Source organism: Rhineura floridana, chromosome 9, assembly GCF_030035675.1.
Source record: "Rhineura floridana isolate rRhiFlo1 chromosome 9, rRhiFlo1.hap2, whole genome shotgun sequence".
Classification (NCBI taxonomy): domain Eukaryota; kingdom Metazoa; phylum Chordata; class Lepidosauria; order Squamata; family Rhineuridae; genus Rhineura; species Rhineura floridana.
In genome coordinates, this window is record NC_084488.1 from 125,220,359 (window position 1) to 125,240,031 (window position 19,673).

At 47.9% G+C, this 19,673-nt stretch overlaps 1 protein-coding gene across 8 annotated transcripts in view; it reads left to right on the top strand.

The window, feature by feature from the left end:
* The window catches only part of DYSF (dysferlin), a 218,817-nt gene that overhangs the window by 139,483 nt on the left and 59,661 nt on the right, over positions 1 to 19,673 (top strand). For all 8 annotated transcript variants that reach the window (XM_061583673.1, XM_061583677.1, XM_061583675.1 and 5 more), the window contains 4 exons: positions 7,238 to 7,339; positions 7,458 to 7,619; positions 7,796 to 7,961; positions 9,166 to 9,239. In XM_061583673.1, the coding sequence (XP_061439657.1) occupies positions 7,238 to 7,339; positions 7,458 to 7,619; positions 7,796 to 7,961; positions 9,166 to 9,239 (504 nt within the window). The remainder of the gene's footprint in view (positions 1 to 7,237; positions 7,340 to 7,457; positions 7,620 to 7,795; positions 7,962 to 9,165; positions 9,240 to 19,673) is intronic.

Below are 19,673 nucleotides of genomic sequence, written 5' to 3' on the forward strand. Positions count from 1 at the left end.
AGAACAAGGTGATCTGAAGGCTTCTCAATTCCCCCCATCCTTATTTTTTTGAAGAACCTGCCAGGAGCATGGCTGCTCTGTGCTTTGGGGCTGCAAATATCCCTGGAAAGATCCTCCAGGTGGGTGGCACATTCCCAGGGCATTGCACGGAGGGAAGTGTAAGTACTGCTGCCACCTCTAACCAAACCTCCCCCCTGCCACACCTGAAGGTCTGTTTCCTCCCAACCTTCAGGAGAGTTTTTCTCCCCTTAATGAACCCCCTCCCTGAATGTGGAATCATTCAGCAAGGACCAAAATGTTCAGATCTGACCTAATAATCAAATGCAGGGACTGGAATATTTTTGCACAGGTGGCACCTCAAGCAATCGCTTGGCTGGCAGTGATGCTGTGCCCAGGCAGAGTAGCATTCTGGCCCCCCTTCACTACAAAAGTGGCTCTTCCTGTGGATTCGTCTTCCAAGGGAACCCTTTCTCCCCACCCCCCGCAGCTGCAGCCACTAAAACCTCCACATGTGTCACAGAGGATCTCAGGGAGTGTGTTACGTCTCAGGGTGCCCGCTTTGTTCATGCAGGGCATCACACTAGTCTCCTGGACCTCCCCACTGTTCTCTCCGCATGAGTGGAGGAAGGTGCACTCTAGAATGGATCCCACCCTTCCTCTGGCTGCCCACGGCAGGCAAAGAGCAATAGTGGTGCTCTAGCTGTCTGTCAGTCTGTCTTTTGTGATTTTTCACATTGAGGAACCCCAATAACGAGGTTCTTGGGAACCCCAAGCTCTCCTGGAACACAATTTGACTGTCCTGGAAGTTGCCTCTTAGATCATGAGTGGATCTATGTGGTTTGAGACAACAAAATACCTTTGGCCAACTGACCTTGCTTTTGGAAGGCAAAACTGATTTCCTGTAGAGAAGTCTTCTGCAGATCCAGGTCACCAATTTCTCCCCTTAAAAAGAAAGGAGAAATCTCTCCAGGACTGTGTTGGTCCAGCTGAAGCGGTGCATTGGTGTGAGAGAGTCCTCCCTCCCTCCCTTCTGTTGATGTGTTACTTAGAAATGATGACCTCTCTTGCTTTCTCTTCCCTTTGTTTCGCCTGTGCCTGGATTGGTGCTCCTCAGCTGTGCACGCCCATCTTCTATTACGAAGGGCTTCTCCAATGGGTATATTTTCATTTTAGTCACTCCCCTTCTCTGCTTGGCAACCGTCTGGGGATGGAGCAAACATGCCAAAGAGCTTCTGAGCACCCCTTCTGGAGGATGAGGGCTACCAATAGCCATGGTGGCTAAGAATAGAGCCTCCGCCTACAGGGGTACTATATCACTATATTGTGAGCACAAACCTCTGAGAAGGCCAGAGGAATCTGGCAGACAGCTGCTGAAATCAGAGTGCTGGACTAGATGGCACTTTCAGGTCAATTCTTGTGGACCTTTCCCATGAAATTCACCCAGATTCCTACTTGAATTGGCCCTGTGCTTTCCTCCTTATTTCCTTAAACATTGGAAGAACTTCCTACCCCCAATTGCCAGAATAAATGACTGAGGCTCTATCCGATGGTTGCTCTAACCCCGCTGGTGACTTTGGCCCATTCTGCCTTAACCCTTCCTACCTGGAACTCCTAATTTCCTGCTTGACATTACAGGTCTCGGGAGTCGGTTGGCAAATTAAAACTTCACAGACGGGGAAGTTGTCAGTTCTAGAGCACCTCTGCAGAGGGGTTGCCAGTGCCCCTGTTTTTAGAGCCAGACAATATGGGGGAGAGACACTTGAGGGAGGTTGTTTTAGGGAGTGGCATTTATTTGCCATTGCCTGGATGCTGTGTGCTGTAGGAAAAGCCTAATTAAAAAAACGTGTTTGCATTTTCATTCCTGATATTTTTCCCTGAGATTTTGGATTCCATGTTTGAAAGCTCACTGCTCAATGAAGTCACCCCCCCGCCTGCTTGCTGCCTTCCCCGCTCCCCCATGCAGTGCCAAACTGGAGACACTGGCATCAGCACCCGGCATCCTCGGGCAGCTGCTGATGTCTGTCCTGGCCCCTCTTCAGACAACATTTCCCTCCTGTGCTCCAGTCAGCACTGAATGGCTGAGTCTGGGAGCCGCCCTTTGAATTTCTGGCAGTGGCCCAGATGAAGCGTCACTCCAGAACATTGTAAGAACTTAAAAATGGGGACTCCCAGAGCCACCTGCCTGGCACCAATTGGAGTAGAATCAGAGGATCATAGAATAGTAGAGTTGGAAGGGGCCTATAGGGCCATCAAGTCCAACCCCCCTGCTCAACACAAAGCCTGCTGCTAGCAGTCTGGCCAGGTAGGCCCACCAGGAGGTGCTATGGACACAGGAGGCAGCCCATCAGAAAGCAGGAGAAGCCCTGCCAGGCGCCTTGGTCTCTGAATCACCATAGCAGCTTGGTGCTGGTGGTGGGGCCTGCTGGCCTGCTGTGTGCTGTGCTGCAGTGCCACCACTGCAGATGGCCAAAGGGTGGTATTGCAGCTATTGGCTCAGCATGGATCAGGTGACTCCATGGGCCAATAAGGTTCCACCTGTTCCTGTAAAGGTGCCAACTCAGCCCTGGCTCATCCATCTGAGCCGTGGGCTGCTCATGGGCCGTCCTTCCGTCTTGCCCTCCCTGGCCACCCTCTTGCTTCCACCAGCCCTGCTGTTTCCCTGGCTTCACCCCCCCCCCATTCCAAAAGCAAGCCTGAGCCTTGTGATGGAACTCATCCCACCCCCTGCCAAACCTTGCTTGCTTTATTACTTTATTAACATTTATTACTGATAGTGATTAGCATCTAGTTCAAGGACTTCCAGCTAATTAACAACCAACAAATACCTGACAGCTAATCTACACTGCAATAGGTTGGCTCTTGCATAACTAAGATTACGGCATAGGAAGAGAAGAAACTGACTTATACCAAGTCAGGCCGTTTGGTCCATTTAGCTCTGTGTTGACAACACCGACTGGCAGCAGCTCGCCAGAGTTTCAGGGAGGAGTCTTTCCCAGCCCTACCTTGGATCTGCTGCATGCAAAGCAAGCGTTCTACCACTGAGCTACGGCCCGTCCGCCGCACTGTCCAATTACAGTCTCTCCAATCAGGAAAGATTGCCTGCTCAGAGCTGCCAACTTTGTGCTAAATTGGGCAGCCGTGATGGCTGCGTGGGCCTGTCTACGTGAGGTCACTTATGCTCCTCTTTTGGTACCTTAGCAAGCAGCTGGGTGTGTGGGAAACAGCGAAAGGGGGGGAATTCTTTAGGGGTGGGCATCTTAGTTTGTTGCAGGAAAAACATCAGAGTCACATAGCACAGTAAAAACTGACCCATTTATTGTGGCACAAAGTTTTATGGGACTGAGCCCACAAATACAGGAAGTGTGTGCAAACCACTTGAGCAAGTCCCAGAATCCCTTTCTTCTGGATTAACATGGGTGTTGTTTCCTGGCTAGAGAAGCACACCCAAGACCCAGATGCATAACCTTATGTGGATATATACTTTGAAAGGCTTTCCAGGGTTTGAAAATGTACCCTGCCCCACACTATGAGTCTTCTTTTTCTGAAAAAAACAAATGAGTGGGGCAAGATGAGTTTTCTAATAATCTCGAGGTGTACCCATATAAGGTTATATTTCTGGGTCTTGGGTCTTCTCCTTTGGAGCATGTTGTGTGGGCCCCTATTCAGGACTATTAGATGCCATTGGTGGGGAATCCGATTCTACATGGTAAGTGCTAATATGTATTATGGGGCAGAGGAGGGACAATCCCATTTTCCGGAAGGGTGTAGTTCTCCCCTCAGTCATCCTCAGCATTTTGAATTGATGCTTTCCCACCTGCTATCTGAAAGATCCCCCCTCCATCCCTGTAGACCCTCTTGGTGTTAAGATCAGCAGTGGGGCCCTTCTTGGTTTGTGGGACAATGGTGGCCCAGGAGAGGGCCTTCTCTGTGGCAGCCCCTAAGCTGTGGAACTCCCTTCCCACAGAAGTGTGTCTGACACCTTCCTTGTATAGCTTTCGTCATATGCTGAAGACACACCGTTTTACTCTGGCCTTTGACACCTGATATGGAACCACCCTATTCTTCTGATTGCAAATTGTTTTAACTTCTCTTTACGGCTCAGGACTCCCAATATCTTTTGGAATGTTTCTCCCAGTATGAACCTACCTGGACCCTTAGATCTTCCTCTGAGGCCTTCTCCAGGTCTCTCCTCTGAGAGAGGCTCGAAGGGTGGCAACAAGGGAGAGGGCCTTTTCAGTTGTGGCTCCCCATCTGTGGAATACACTCCCAGGGAGGTCCACCTGGTGCTTTCATTGTCATCTTTTGGGCGCCAGGTGAAGAAGTACCTTTTCTCCCAGGCGTCTGATAGATTGAGATGATGTTTTGTTTTAATATGCTGCCACACCTCCCTGTGGCTGCGTGGGGGTGCTGTTGCTATTGTGTTGTTGTTGCTTATTGTTGTGTTTTTATAGTGTGTTTTATCTGTTTTTGTTTTAACATTGTGTAAGTTGCTTGGGGACCTTCAGGTATCAAGCGACATTCTTCTTCTTCTTCTTCTTCTTCTTCTTCTTCTTCTTCTTCTTCTTCTTCTTCTTCTTCTTCTTCTTCTTCTTCTTCTTCTTCTTCGTCTTCTTCTTATTTCCTGGGACCTCATGGTGAAGGGTGGGTAGTTATTTATAATAAGAATAAGAATAAGAATTTATATACTGCTTTCAAATGAGCAAGAACATGTTCTTTGTATTATACAGCCACGATGGTAACTGATTTTAATATTGTATTTTTACACTGTTGTATCTCACCCAGGGACCTTACGGTAAAGTGTGAGTAATAAGTTGTAACAATAACACTAATAATAGGTGTTGACCTCCTTGACTCATGGTGCCCTTGCAACTATTGGCAGAGCAAGAGCCCAGCTTCCCCTTGCTTGGAAAAGAGCCCCCCCCTTGGACCCTCAGTGTGACAGCGTCACACGCTGCTACCCAGCCCATCCCCTGAATCCTCTAGAAATTGAATTGATGCTGGTGTCTGGTGGTGGCTCCCCATCAAGAGATGCCCCTGTGGTTCTAATTACCCCTGAGCAGAGCTGGCAAAGCTGCCGCTCCCTCCCAACAAGCTGTTTTGATTTGGCAGCTCCTGGCAACCGCCAAGGAAAATTACAAGTTGATGTCGAGGGCCCCTGGCGTGCCACCACCAGGCAGCCATCTCTGTAGCCTTATTAAATGCACATATATGGGATCTATAAATAAATACGACCTGATCCGATGTTTGAAATATATACGCCTCCTTAATTTAATGCAATAATACTTTAGCCTGGAAAGAGTGGCTGCCTCCTAAATTATTTCCAACTGCTGCCTTATTTCCCCCCTGAGGGTTTCCCTTTGCTTCAGAGACTCCAAACTCACAAGATCAAGGCCAGGATGACCCTTGGGAACTTTCCTTGCTGCGAAAATTAGGGAGAAGGCAGAGAGGGCGTCACCGTGCTGAATCCAAATGTGGCCTTTTCTCTTCCAGGGGAACTCTTGTTGGGAGAGGTGGGAGCCTGTTGTTTTCAGAGGGATGAATTTGAATGAGGGAAAAGCCAGCTGTGGATAACACTGGTTAGCTTGTGCCCAAATCCTTGCAATTGCGCAAGGTTGTTTTTTTAAAAAAATCTCCAGCTTGCCATGTCAGATTAAGGGAAGGCTCTTGCTCATCTTGCTCCAAGGACCCAGGTGCCCTAGGACCAGACCGCCTTTTCCCCTCCCTTGGAAATGTGATAGAAGGATCTGTCCATTTCTTTTTTCTCACTTTCTCATTTTCCCCCAATCTTTCATTCGGCTCTCCATACTTCTGCAGCAATCTGTTGTTTTTTTTAAATAAAATCCTCATGAAAATTGATCAGTATTTTTGTGTGAATTTTCTTGAATAAACGACATTGTCATGTCCACTTTTGACTAATGTACACATTTTTGGAAGCAGTTTTCCCCAATATAATGCATTTTTGTATGTCATTTTCACTAATATATTGATTTTTATGTACCCTTTCCTATAATATTTGCATTATTGTGAACATTCCTTGGTTGGAGAACTGCATGGCAAAGTTCAGGCAGGTGGGGATTTTGAAGGGTGGCTGCGTTTTGGTCTCACAGTGTGCATTTGGGTCAGTCGCCTTAAAATGTGAACTGAACCAAATTTCTCCCTCATCCCTTAGCAACAGGGCTTATTTTTCCTCATTTTTCCTTCCCTGTCCACAGAGTCAAGAAAGAAAGAAAAACCCAAAAGTTTCTGTTTAATGGCAGGAAAATTAATCAGTGCACTTTTGGGGGGAGCAAGGAAAAAGATGAGAAATATAAATGCGGCAGGTTCAATATTTTGGACTAGCACAGGGATGCCGCAAGTGCAAGGTGTGAGAGGTCCGGGAAGAATCTTGGCTGTGGAACCCAACAGTGCCAATGTCTCCCCTGGGTTTGGAGACAGCTGGCAGCTCATCTCAAGGTGGTTCACGCAAACAGCCGCTTCACTTTAGAAACAGCTTCTGCTCCTCTTTGGTTCCCCCTGTGAGAGGAGTTAAAGAAGCCTTTGCTAACAGTGCCCTCCAGCTCTTTTGGACTACAACTCACATCAGGCCCAGCCAGCACACGTGTTTGCTGTTTTGTGTTGGCAGTGGGGCAAGAGCAACTCCTGTTTGGGTTCTCTTATGTGTATTCCAGAAGGAAGACAGAGTTTGGGTCCTCCAGCTGGCTAGGCTTGCCTTCCGTTACCTGTGCTCTTTTCTGACTAACTTCCTTCCGCTGTAAACTGAGATGCTGCTCAGGGAAGCTGACCTGCCCCTCCTTCCTTTGTCTTCTTCTTCGACCTTCGGAGGAGAGAGGAGACATCTTTGTCTTTGCTCTCTCTCCTGAGCCATGAGGGCAAGGCCCACGTCTGGGCATTGCGCCTCCAACTTAGTTAGAACTAGGTGTGCCTTTCCTATCTACTATGTATTTCTATAAATAAAGTAGCTTTTCTTATTTTACTAAGTCTTAAGTCTCAGTGATCTCAATGCAGGGTAAAAGCTTGCTTCTAAGGTAAATACAGGCACTGGCACACACGCAGCTCAGACACTGAGTGATTCTGCATATGCCTAACAATTTGGGAGCTGTAGTCCAAAACAGATGGAGGGTGCCAGGTTGGCCAAGGCTGAGAAAGTGAGTTGCATCAGCGCAAGCCCTTTTTAAAAAAAGCAATGTGCCTCCCGTTCACTAACGGCCCTTCTGGCTTCTTTCCCCCTCTGTTCCAGTCTGCAGATTCAGACCTGCCTTACCCTCCACCGCAGCGAGAACCCAACATCTACATGGTCCCTCAAGGAATCAAGCCTGTTCTCCAACGTACAGCCGTTGAGGTAGGTGCACCGGGCCACGCCAGGACCTCACTGACTGGAGGACCGTCAACAGTACTCCAGAAGAGAGATGTGCTGTCTAAATGGGAAGAGACCATTTATTTGTCCTTTCCAACTGCAGATCTTGGCCTGGGGGCTCCGGAACCTGAAAAGCTACCAGCTGGCCAGTGTGACCTCACCCAGTCTCCTGGTGGAGTGTGGAGGGCAGATGGTTCAGTCCTGTGTCATCAAGAATCTGAAGAAGAATCCCAACTTTGACATTTCCGTTCTCTTCATGGAAGTGGTGAGAGACTGTTGCTCCTGCCTGCTCTTGCCTCTGAACGGACACCACGTTTTCTCTCTTGGCTGGAGAATCCTCTTTGCTCTTTCCTCTTTGCACAGAAGGAAAGGGGACCACCCTCCCTCCTCCACCACACCCTTTTCCCTGCCCTGCATTGCTAATGCTGCTTGTTCTTTCAGTGCCTGCCAAGGGAAGACCTGTACAGTCCTCCCATCATCGTCAAAGTCATTGACAACAGGCCATTTGGCCGGAAGCCAGTAGTGGGGCAGTGCACCATCCGGTCCCTGGAGCCATTTTTCTGTGATCCCTACCGGGAGGAGACGGTGTTTCCTGAAATGCAAGCAGGTATGGAAGCTGGCAAAGGTCACTTTGGCATTCTTTGGGCATAACAATCAACTGTTTCCTTGGCAGGAATGCTGGGATCTGCCTTATACTACTTCAGGGCAATGGTCCAACTAGCTCAGTATTGTCTGCACTGACTGGCAGATGCTCTCCAGGATTTCAGGCTGGGAACTTTCCCAGCTCTTCTTGGAGATGCAGCCGGAGGTTGAACCTGGGCCCTTCTGCAATGCAAGGCAGATGCTCCACTGCAGAGCTGCAGCCTCTTTGTTTTCCCGGTTCATGGAGTACCAGTGGGCAAAGCCCTCCTCCTCCCCCCCCTTCTGTAGCTTTTAATTGTCTTCAGGAGGCCTTTTTTGGCTTTATGGTGCAGGGGTGACGGAGGTTGCTTTTTTCAGTGGATTTGTCCATTTTGTGCCTTGTGAATTACTGTATTCTTTATTTAATTTATACCCTGCCCTTCCTCCCAAAAGGAGCCCTGGGCAGCAAACAGAAACAAAAAGCACTCTAATAGCATCTTAAAAACAAAGGACTTTAAAACATCTTAAAACAAATCGTCTTTAAAAATGTGTTGTTGTTGCTGTTATGTGTTATGAGCTTCTCAGAGATAGGAAATTGATGAATCGGGCTCCGGAGGGGTGAGGTGGGGTGTTGCTGGGCTATTTGTTGTTTTTTTGTTATGTGCCTTCAAGTTGACTACGACTTATGGCAACCCTATGAATCAGCGACCTACAAGAGCATCTGTCATGAACCGCCCTGTTCAGATCTTGTAAGTTCAGGTCTGTGGCTTCTTTTATGGAATCAACCCATCTCTTATTTGGCCTTCCTCTTTTTCTACTCCTGTTTTTCCCAGCATTATGGTCTTTTCTAGTGAAAAAAACATATTAAAACATCTTTAAAAACTTATTAAAACATCTCCCTGCCCCCCCCCCCCAAAAGCTTCAAAAACATCTTACGAAAAGCAACTCCAACACAGATGCAGACCGGGATAATTATGCAATATATGACTGAAGTCCTTGCTGAAGAAAACTTCCCTGGGTAGATAGAGTGGCTGTTTGGTGGAGTCACATTGGGTCATTCACAAGGCATGTCTGACAAACACAAATCTAGTGAAAATTCACCTGAAACAAAACATTCTCCGGAATTGTGAATAAGGAGAAAGAGCCACAATCCCGGTCCTGCCATCCCCAGCTTGTTTTTTGTGTTGCAGACGAAGTGAGCCTCACTCCTAGAGATGACGTCCTCATTGATGTTGACGACAAAGAACCTCTCATTCCAGTGCAGGTAATCACTCTGTGGGAAAGAGGGAAAAATAAGCGTAACCCTTCTGTTTTTATGGTTAAGAATATAGCTGGAACTACCAAGGGCTCCTGATGCATTGGCCCAGATCACACAGCTCATGTTTTTTATCAAATGAAAACATCCACCACTGGGAAAGTATCAAGTAGTTACTGGTCAGGGTGGTGGTGACATTGGGGTCCTGTCCCACCACTCCTCCTCCGAGGAGACTTCCAGTCCAGGGTCTGGACATAGCCGGCCTGTGACAGACACTTGTTGGTTTCATGCACAAGGGAAAGGTCTGCCGGGGGAAGTTATAAGCTCACTGAGTGACCTTGGGCCAATCACTATGTCTCAGCCTAGCCTACCTCACAGGGTGGTTGTAAAAGTAGGAGGTGTGCTGCCTTGAGCTCATTGCAGGGAAGGAGGGTTAGAAATACAAACAAACAAAGAGATCCTGGGATCAGGAAGGAAAGCGGGCATGTAGACACAGCTGTATGATATCATATGTCAGAAAAACATTTCTTTGTGCTCTGTCGGCCTAAATGTGATGGAAATTTGTGATGAGGCATTTCCAGCTGCCATTCTATAGGACTGAACAGTGCGCTGGAAATGCATCCCTGCCAATATGGAAGTGGCGGTGTTTGCCAGCTGGGATGGTGCCTCCTCCTGGTAGCAGACCAGACCCGGTCCCAATTCAGGAAGGGAAGGCAGGGTTTGTGGGAGCTCCTATTAAAGGGCATCCCAGACCAGCCATCTCCATTTTTCATCCCCGCCACCAACCCAAGCCTTATAGTGAGTCAGACCACTGGTCCACCTGGCTCAGTGTTGCCTACACGGACTGGCAGTGGCTCTCTGGGGTTTCAGGCAAGGAATTGAACTTGGGTCCTTTGGCATTGAAAGGAGGTGCTCTCCCACTGAACTGTGACTCTGCCTGACCTTAGGCAGAGATCTGGGAAGAATTCCCGTTAGGGGCTTCTGTAGCCATCCCCCTTGCTTTCCTTTCGTGTCTTGGTGGCCTCCCTTGCCCCCTTTTGCTGTCTTGCTGTAGGCAAGGAGCAGAGCGCCTCCTCCTCTTTCCCCTTCAGGTGGGTCACTGGTATTCGTGGTACCTCACCAGGCCTCAGCAGAGCTTGGAAAAGTTACTTTTTTGAACTACAACTCCCATCAGCCCAATCCAGTGGCCATGCTGGCTGGGGCTGATGGGAGTTGTAGTTCAGAAAAGTAACTTTTCCAAGCTCTGGTTTACTAACCGATTCTGCCCCTCCCTTCAGCATCAGAAAATGGTGCATCATACGATGGGCATTGCTCTCTTTCTTCTGTGCCCTCCCCAACGCTTGGGACAGGGAGCATTATCCCAAACATCGTGTGCCCCAAAGCCGTGACTCTCAGGCCAGGAGGTAGCAGGAACTTCTGCCATGTTGAGGACCAGCTGGCTGGTTCCCTTCAGGTGTCTCCCCAGCAAATAGCTCAGCGGGGCTGAGGGCAGGAGTGCGCATACAGGAGCCATGAGAGGACAGTCCTTCTCCCCTCATTTTAACTGTTACCCCCCACACCAGCTATTCTTCCTTGGCTCAAGAATATTATTGTTCAAAGAGGCACTGACTGTGGGACAACGGAAGGAAAATTGGCTCAAATGCAAGGACGAGCGTTAGGTGGTGGCCTTGCGGTTTCTTGTGCCATAAAGCCGGGTGCAAATTCCATCAATCCCATTCCCCCCACCTTGAAAGGGATAGTGGATTCGTCCTCCTGGGAGGGAAGGGGGCTTTGCCTGGCCCTCACCACAACTAGTTGCAGGCAGGAAGAGAAAGGTAAAGGAAACCTCTTCTGTCTGCTTTGTCTTTTGCCTTCCCTGGAGGTCCGTCGGCAGTCTGAGAGTTGCTGATGTGGCAAAGGCCCTGGAGGCTGTTTGCAGGGGGGACTCAGCCAGCGCCACCATAGAGAAAGCCCCTCGAGGGTCTGATGCCTCAGAGCATGGAAGAACTTTCAGGGGACAACTCTGCTAAGCTTGATCCGAGTTGGGGCAGGCTCTTCCCTTCAGCATCTAATTCCTCCTTGCTGCCTGAATGTTTGTGTGCTGTCCAGTTGTTGCGCCTTGAGTCAAACTCTTCCCCAGCCAGGGAACATCAGTACGTCATTTCTGGAACTCTTTGACCAGGGAAAAGGAAGTGAATCCTCCTGGGGCTGTTGCTTCTTGGAGACTGAGCAACGCAGAGGTCACGGAGAGTTTTTAAGTCCCCCCCAGTCGATGCTGCGATAGCCTGCTCTCACTTCTAGTCCTCTCATTCCTGCCATGGGCACTAGTCTGCCAAGTGGTCTCACGGGTAGGCACATCAAAGTCTCCCTCTCATAGATACGGTCGAAGGGATTCCCATCGCCCAATTGGTAATTAGTTTATTGTCGGCCCCACATAAGCAAATCATAATTGCAGTTGCTAATTTTGCGTTGGGTGCTAAAAAGATTAGAGCTGGATTTGTTAAAACTATCTGAGATGTACAGAATTCTTCCCTCATGCTGCGAATTTTACTCTGTATAGATGTTTTTAACCTTGTTGTGTTGTTTTATTTTTATCTGTTTATGTTGCAGCGGCTTTTTTGGCTATATGCAATAAATATACTTATTATTATTATTACTGAGCAAGGTGCAAAATCTTTGAATGTAGCAATTTTGACCAGACTGTCCTTGACTGTCTGTTGATATTATTTACAGTATTCTGTACAGTAGGGCCCCACTCATATGGCATGTGAGGTTCCAGACCCCCGCCGAAAAGCGGATCAGCTGTAGCACAGGGTTCTGGAACCTAACCCACGCTACAGCTGACCTTCCCCTCCTCCGGCGAGATCAGCTGGAGCGTAGGGAGCTCCAGCCCCCCCTCCAGCTGATCGCCCCGCTGGTGCCATATTAGCGGAATGCCGAAAAGCGGGGTGCCGAGAAGCGGGGCCCTACTGTATGTATATTATTTTTTAAAAAAAATTAGTTGTATTAATTTGTACACTGCTCCTATTACTTAAAAATTTGTAGAATCATAGAATAGTAGAGTTGGAAGGGGCCTATTGGGCCATTGACTCCAACCCCCTGCTCAGTGCAGGAATCCAACTTAAACCATCGCCAACAGGTGCCTGTCCAGCTGCCTCTTGAATGCCTCCAGTGTTGGAGAGCCCGTCGCCACTGTGTCTTTGTTTTCTGCCTTTGTTTTTTGTATCTTTATATTTGTGGTCAGTTGACTGTAGATAAACTATGTTGTAGCAACCCAGAATCCAGGGTTGTTTTCTGTCTGCATTTTCCAGTCTATTACCTGAGGTGTTCCTCTGAAACCAGGTGCTGTGACCGGCTTCTCACTGGATCTGATACCTGTCCTTTGAGTCTTTACCAAGCTCTTGACCTCTCTAGTGGCTCATCTGTGCAGCCAGAGGGAATCACTCCATTTTCTTGTTTGGACAACCTCTAGGTGAGGCCACCTTCATTCAAGCAAATCCCATCAGATCTCCAGAGCGTTCTAGCTCATCTCAAGAAACACAGCTTCATAGTGAACAGGGGCAACCAGGACACTGTAACATACTCAGACATTGGATCATGTGGGAGTGACTTGAAGGCTGCCCAGGACAGGATGTTCCTGTCCCAGGACACTCAGGAAGAGGTCAAGAATTGGGCTCTCCAAGTGCTTCTTTTGGAGTGCTTATACCTTGTCCTGTTGTCAGAGTTCCTGGGAATGTTCACATCTTGCCAGGAGACAATAAACTGGGCTCATGTTCATGCCAGGTCTTTCCAATGGTCCCTCCTTCCCTTTCAGCTGGACAACATCAACAGGAAGCACCGTTCCCTTTCTCTCATCGTCCCAGTCAGGGACAGCTTGTGTTGGTGCCTAGCCTGTCCTGACCCCAGAGTCCAGCAGTGATCAAGACACAGAATCAGAGGCTGCATAGTCATTGGCTAAGACATGAGACGGGATTCATGATTCTGAGCCTGATGCTGGTGATCAGGGGGCGACTAAATCAGAGGCTGGTGGGCCAGAGCCAACAGCAGCAGGACCATATGTCCAGAGCTGGGACTCACATGAGTGCCTCTTGGCAGGACCAAGGAATTGTGTGCCGATCTTGTTGGTCTGACAGCACAGGGGTTGCACCAGGTAGGAGGTCAAGCAGCATATATGAAGTGCCCATCTGCAGGTCAGAGACATGGCCCTCTAAGGGGCTCCAGTCCTTGGAAAGGGGGCCAAACCTAGGAGAGCCAGAGGCTCAAAAGGCCTCAGTTCACTTCCAACTCTTGTCGGAACAAATTGCTCACTAGGAGCTCTCCATGGTGCTGCCTTGCCCTGTGGACTCCTTTGCCAGCCCTGAACAGGACATAGCTAGTGCTAAACAGTCTGGCTCAGAGGATGCCTTTTGAGATACTTTCTCATGACTGATGTTAGTCTGCTTGGTTGAGCGCTCACTGTGAAGAACTTGGTGACACTGGAGTCTTGGACAGTCAGCAAGCATACAAAGAACTGTTGGAGCCGAGGGCTAACAAGCTGGCCATCTCATCTCCAAACCAGGTTGCTCCATCAACATGCCCTCATGCACAAGGGCACAATTTCAGCCAAAGCTTATGTCAATACACAGTGAGGGACCAGGTTTAGGAGCCCTACTGGAAGCCACAGACATCAATCTTGAAACCAGCCTGGCATCTCTACAAGCCAAGCACATTGGTAGGTCAGTGAGCTCAGTAGCAGACTACCTCACCTTCCAAGTGCACTATGCCCTCTGGTGATGTGGGCAGGTAGAGAAAAGGTTCAGGCTTCCAGCTTCTGACCTCTTTGCAAGCCAGCTTCAGGATGTGAATGTTCTTTGCCTAAGGTTGCTCCTCAGAGGCCTCAGGAGGAGATGTTCCATTTATGCTATGCGTGAGGTGAGGTCTTCTTCCCCATTCCCTTTTCAAACCAAGATGCTGCAAAGAGAGAGTACATGATCTTCGGGTGGAGGTCATTTTGATTGTGTTCCTCTGGCCCACAAGGCAGTGAGTGGCTCACAGATCAGTTGAGAACATCATGCAAAAAGGCACTGAGATTTCCTGAGAAGATGGGCCTGTGACGTCCCTCCCTGGCTCTCCCTGTCAGGTTCCTACCTGCTCGTGGTTACTGCCTGTCACTAGGCACCACCAGGGACTCCACCAGTCCGGACTGTCCTTTTTTATGGTTTCTCTCCCCGCTCTAGCACAGATCTCAACAGATCCCCCTGCTAGGCAGCACCACCAGTCACGTCCTATAACCCGTATTCCCAGAGACTCTGCCTGAGTCTCTCTATCAGGTTACCTCTGTGACTGCGTGCTTAAGCTGTCCCAGTCCCTTTGTATCAATGCTGATAATTCTGGTTTGCTCTGAATACTTGTGGTGTTATATTTCCCTTCCCTGCTGCCACCATTTGTCACCCTTCAGCCTTGGTATGTACCTTACCCTCCCTTCTGGTCTGTGAAACCCCAGCCAAGGATCAGGCCTTCGGTAAACCAAATATAGTTTTTATTAAATATAACAGAGATAACAAGATTTCTTTATAAAGGCACTTAAGCATATGGTTTCATCTATTCCTGAGGTACTGGTCTTAGTATTAATCCGAACTCCACCCTCTCCTCACATCCACCAACTCTCCACACAATCTCCTCTCTTAAACCCACCAAAACAACCCACTAACATCCACCCTCCACCTCACATCCACCCATTTATACTGTCAGCCATTTTAAACATTCAGCCAATCATCCAGCATTCTACTGCCCATTCACTCCCCCCTCCTCTTTCATTCCACTTACCATGTATCTCCTATACAAACAGCACTTACCATATATACACTAATAGAGGAACATCACAGGGCCTACCTTCTCAGGGGCCCATTCTTTACCTTCCCCAGCTGGGATCTCTTCCAAACGTCCACCTGGAAACTGAATGGGATGCTCTCTAGATCAGACTAGCCAGTTGGTCTTCCTTTGCTGGTGAGAGGGAGCAGAGGGAGGCCCTTTTAAAGGCAGGCCAACTGAGAGCCTGCAGATTTGAATTCCTGCAAGTCAGGTTTATGAATGTTGCCTTAATTCATCCTGAAACTGAGCTGCTAAATGTGTGGAAGATCTGAGGTGCATAGAAGAGTGCCTTGCTTCGACCCTGGAAGCTCACGTCAGCTCTTTGAAAAATTGATCTTGACAATAACACGATTCCGGAAATGGCAGCAGAGAGGAAAATGACCAGACCGAAAGCAGATCTGGGAGGTCAGCTTTCAAAGAAGGAAGGATGAACCTTACGTCTGTGCACCTCCCCCCCATGTCCTACAAAAAATAACACAATAATTAATGAATGAATTCAATCAACATGCTCCACCTTTATGCCCAGCAGAACCCTCCAAGTATCTTGCAGTCATTAGTGCAGGACAATTCAAAAATGTGAAAGAGCATCAAACAATATAGAACATATTTTAAAAACAATTAAAGGGTTAAAACTCTGTCTCCCCCCTCTGTCTCTCACACACACTGTAGTAGCCCAGAACTAATTTGTGTCTGTCGGGATCAGTTACATCAGCCTCCTTCGTCCAAGGTCTGTTTTGGGCAGAGTCCTTAAAGATAATAGAAAATGTGCCTATCTAGAAAGAGAATCTTGTAAAGAGGGCACCATCACCAAGAAACTCCTGATCCATGTCCCCTACATTTAACCGCAGGAGGCCAAGCCTCTTGGAGCAGGTACCTAGCATGGAGTTTGCCTGTTTCACAGCTGCGGCACACTGGGTTGACGTTTTCATTGAGCTGCCCACTACGACCCCAAGGTCCCATTCCTGCTCAGTCACCGCCAGTTCAGACTCCATGAGCATATATGTGAAATTAAGATTTTTCTGCCTTGACATGCATCACTTTACACTTGTTTATATTGAATTGCATTTGCCATTTTACCACCAATCCACTCAGTTTGGAGAGGTCCTTCTGGAGCTGTCTGGAATCCTTTTTTTGTTTTAATCATCCTGAACAATTTACTACCATTAGCAAACTTCACATGAATGTTGGAAGATTCAGGACAGACAAAAGATAGTACATCTTCATGCAGTGCATAGTTAAACTATGAAATTCGCTCCTACAGGAGACAGTGATGGCCATCAAAAGATGGCTTTAAAAGAGGATTAGACAAATACACAGAGAAGAGGGCTATCAGTAGCTGCTGGCCATGATGGCTATGTGCTGCCTCCATAGTTGGAGGCAGTATGCTTCTGAATATAGTTGCTGGAACTGCAGGAGGGGAAAGTGCCCTTGCACTCAGGTCCTGCTTGTGGGCTTCCCATTAAGGCATCTGGTTGGCCACTATGAGAACAGGAGGCTGGACTAGATGACCCCCCTTTGGCCTGATCCAGCAGGCTCCTCTCATGTCCTTGTGCCAGTTAATCTAAGCATGGTGAGGCAAAGGTGAAGGTTAAGATCAGAGCTTGGAAAAGTTACTTTTTTGAACTGCAACTCCCATCAGCCCAATCCAGTGGCCATGCTGGCTGGGGCTGATGGGAGTTGTAGTTTTAAAAAAGTAACTTTTCTAAGCTCTGGAGATGAAAGAGGCTGTCCTGAGATATAGCAGGCCTAGGTCCTTCAGGGCTTTAAAGATCAGCACCTACAATTGCCCCTAAAAAAAACCCCAACAACCCATCCATGTTTTGTGTTCTAATCTAGATGAATGGCTTCACTTTTGGGATCAATAATTCTGGAAAAGAACAGCTCCATCTGGTGGTGGGATGAGAGCTGTTCAAGCTATGGTCTACCTAAGTAGCTCCCACAAGACACAATGCCACATCCCAGCATGTGAAGCCTGCCAGCATGGTCTGTATTGCATGGGGAATTGCCTGTGATTTTATCCTTGTCCATCCTTGAGGAAACAAACAGTCCTCCCCTCTGCTACCCTCCACTTCATCAGCCAGCCAGAAGGGGAATGCAACAGCCACTCACTGAGAAGGGGAGGGATCCCCTCTATCATTCCTCTGGGGTCCTGCCCATCATTATTATAGTGGAGAAGATGGCAAGGGAGCAGTGTCTGGCAAGCCTTTCAGGGCTTTCTTTGAAGTGGGCTCTTTTCTCCCCAGTCTCGTAACTTCTGCTAAGAGGACCATAATCTACGAAGCTGGAGTCTGATCAGAGATCCTCCTGAGAAATTTTTTAATCCAGCTCTGTTTCAATGCTGTAGAGCTCTCTCACATGTTGCCTTTGATCTTCAGAAGACTGGAGACAGACAAAAGAATGTACTTCTTCACACAATGCGTAGTTAAACTATGGAATTCACCCTCACAAGAGGCTGTGATGCCCACTAACCTGGATGGCCTCAAAAGAAGATTAGACAAATTCATGGAGGAGGAGGAGAAGGCTATGGGTGGCTACTAGCCATGCTGGCTCTGCTCTGCCTTCATAGGCAGTGGCTATCTGCTTCCAAATACCAGTTGCTGGAAACCTCCAGAGGGGAGAGTGCTCTTGCGCTCAGGTCCTGCTTGGGGGCTTCCCATTAAGGCATCTGGTTGGCCTCTATGAGAACAGGAAGGTAGATTAGATGGACCATTGGCCTGACTCTTATGTTGTTAACATTGTTCCAGGGATTTAGAGGGACTTCAGATGATATTTTGGGATGCTGTCAGTCATACTGTTCTGTGTTAGGCACTGAGGAAGCTACTTTCTACTGAGTTAGGAGCACTGGTCCATCTGACTCAACAGTGTCTATATTGGCTGGCAGCAGCTCTCCAGGATTCCAGGCAGGGGCCTCTCCTTCTACCTGGAGATGCTGAGGAATGAACCTGGGACCTTCGGCAGGCAAAACATGTGCTCTGCTGCTGAGCTCTGGACCCTACCCTGTTGTTGATTTTGAATGGGAGTTGGTTGTTCAAATGTTAAAGCATATCAGGGCTTGTGACGCAATCTGATTTGCCATGCTCCTGAAAACCAGGCTATTGGGTCAACTGTGTTTTTGTTAATTGAGCGACTGACCTGGCTGTCTAGCCAGGTAATAGGGATGCCTTGTGACGTGTACAACCAGCCAGCATACTGGAAAAGCCACCTTTGATGTTGAACACGCCACCTCAAAAAGATTCCTGAGAATGCAGGTAGCAGGACTGCAATATTATGGATAGTCTATTACGAGCAAGATCATGATAATGTGAGTAATTTATTCATTTGCACATTTAGTTTTATTTATTGAAACCTTGTAGCCCACCATGAAGCCTAACAAATGTTGAATGGCTTAGAAACCTTTGTGCCCCCCATCAGCCCCAGCAAGCATAGTCAGAGGCCAGAGATGATGGAAGCTCTAGTCCAGCGACACCTGGAGGGCCAAAGGTTCCCCACACCTACTGTAGCTTAGTGCTTTCATTAGCTTAGCAGAGCATTCAAATTGTTTTAAATTTGGACTCATCTACACAGTGATTTACTGTGTGTTTGTGCTGCTTACATCTTTTAATTTGCATGGTTCACATGACGTTACCGGTAACAGAAGCTATCATGTAGTTTTCCCCCCTGTAAATCTGTATTAACTAAATCTGCTGATAATATGAAAAGTGGAGGAAAACCATCTCCACTGCTCTGTGCTCCTCCTTGCAGACGCTTTGCTCCAATCCTTTTAGGTGGGTGTGTCAATTGTTCCTCTCTCCATGCCCACTATCTCCTCCCTTCTTTCATTTTGTTTCCTGTAGACTGACAAGCAACTTTCTGCTACTCTCCTCCATTCTGCTGGCCTTTTTTTGTTGCTGCAAATGGTGTCATTATTTTTCTTTTCCCCCTAACCTGTGCACAAAATCATAACACTGTTCAGACAAAGATTTGTATTTCAGCTGTATCGTACCAGTGAAAATGCAAATAATTGTACTTCTGAGTTTTTTTAAATGGAACCTACTGTGGCTGATAGAACAAACTGAGCATGCTCAGTTGCCAAGCAACCAGAGGAAGTGAAAATGTTAAATTAGAGGGTGTGGTCATTAAGAAGCTGTGATTGCTCATTCCCCTCAGCGTGGATAGAAAACACTGTGTTTGCTGCTGGCATTGCGCCCTTACTGTGGATGGTGCAAATAGAAAACGGAGGTAAAAACAGCAACTTTAGTACAAGGTAATGTTCCATTGTGGATAAGCCCCCTGTCTTTAGTTGTTTTTTGTACTGATTTAAAAACTTTCTGAGTTGTTTTTATTGTATTGCAAATCACCTTGACAGTCTTGTGATCCATAAATAATTCTTCATTTTCTCCTTCTCCTTCTCCTTCTCCTTCTCCTTCTTCTTCTTCATCATCATCATCATCATTCCAGTTAGGCAGAAGGGGAGCTGGGGCTGAGAGTTTATGACTTGCCCAAAATGACTAAGTAAGCCTGCTGCCGAAGCTGAATTTCAACCCAGGGCAAGTGCATCACCCTTTCTGGCAGCAGACTCAGGAAACACAGGCTCAGGGATGCTTGCGGGATGCCTCATTGCTAGCCACCCTCCGC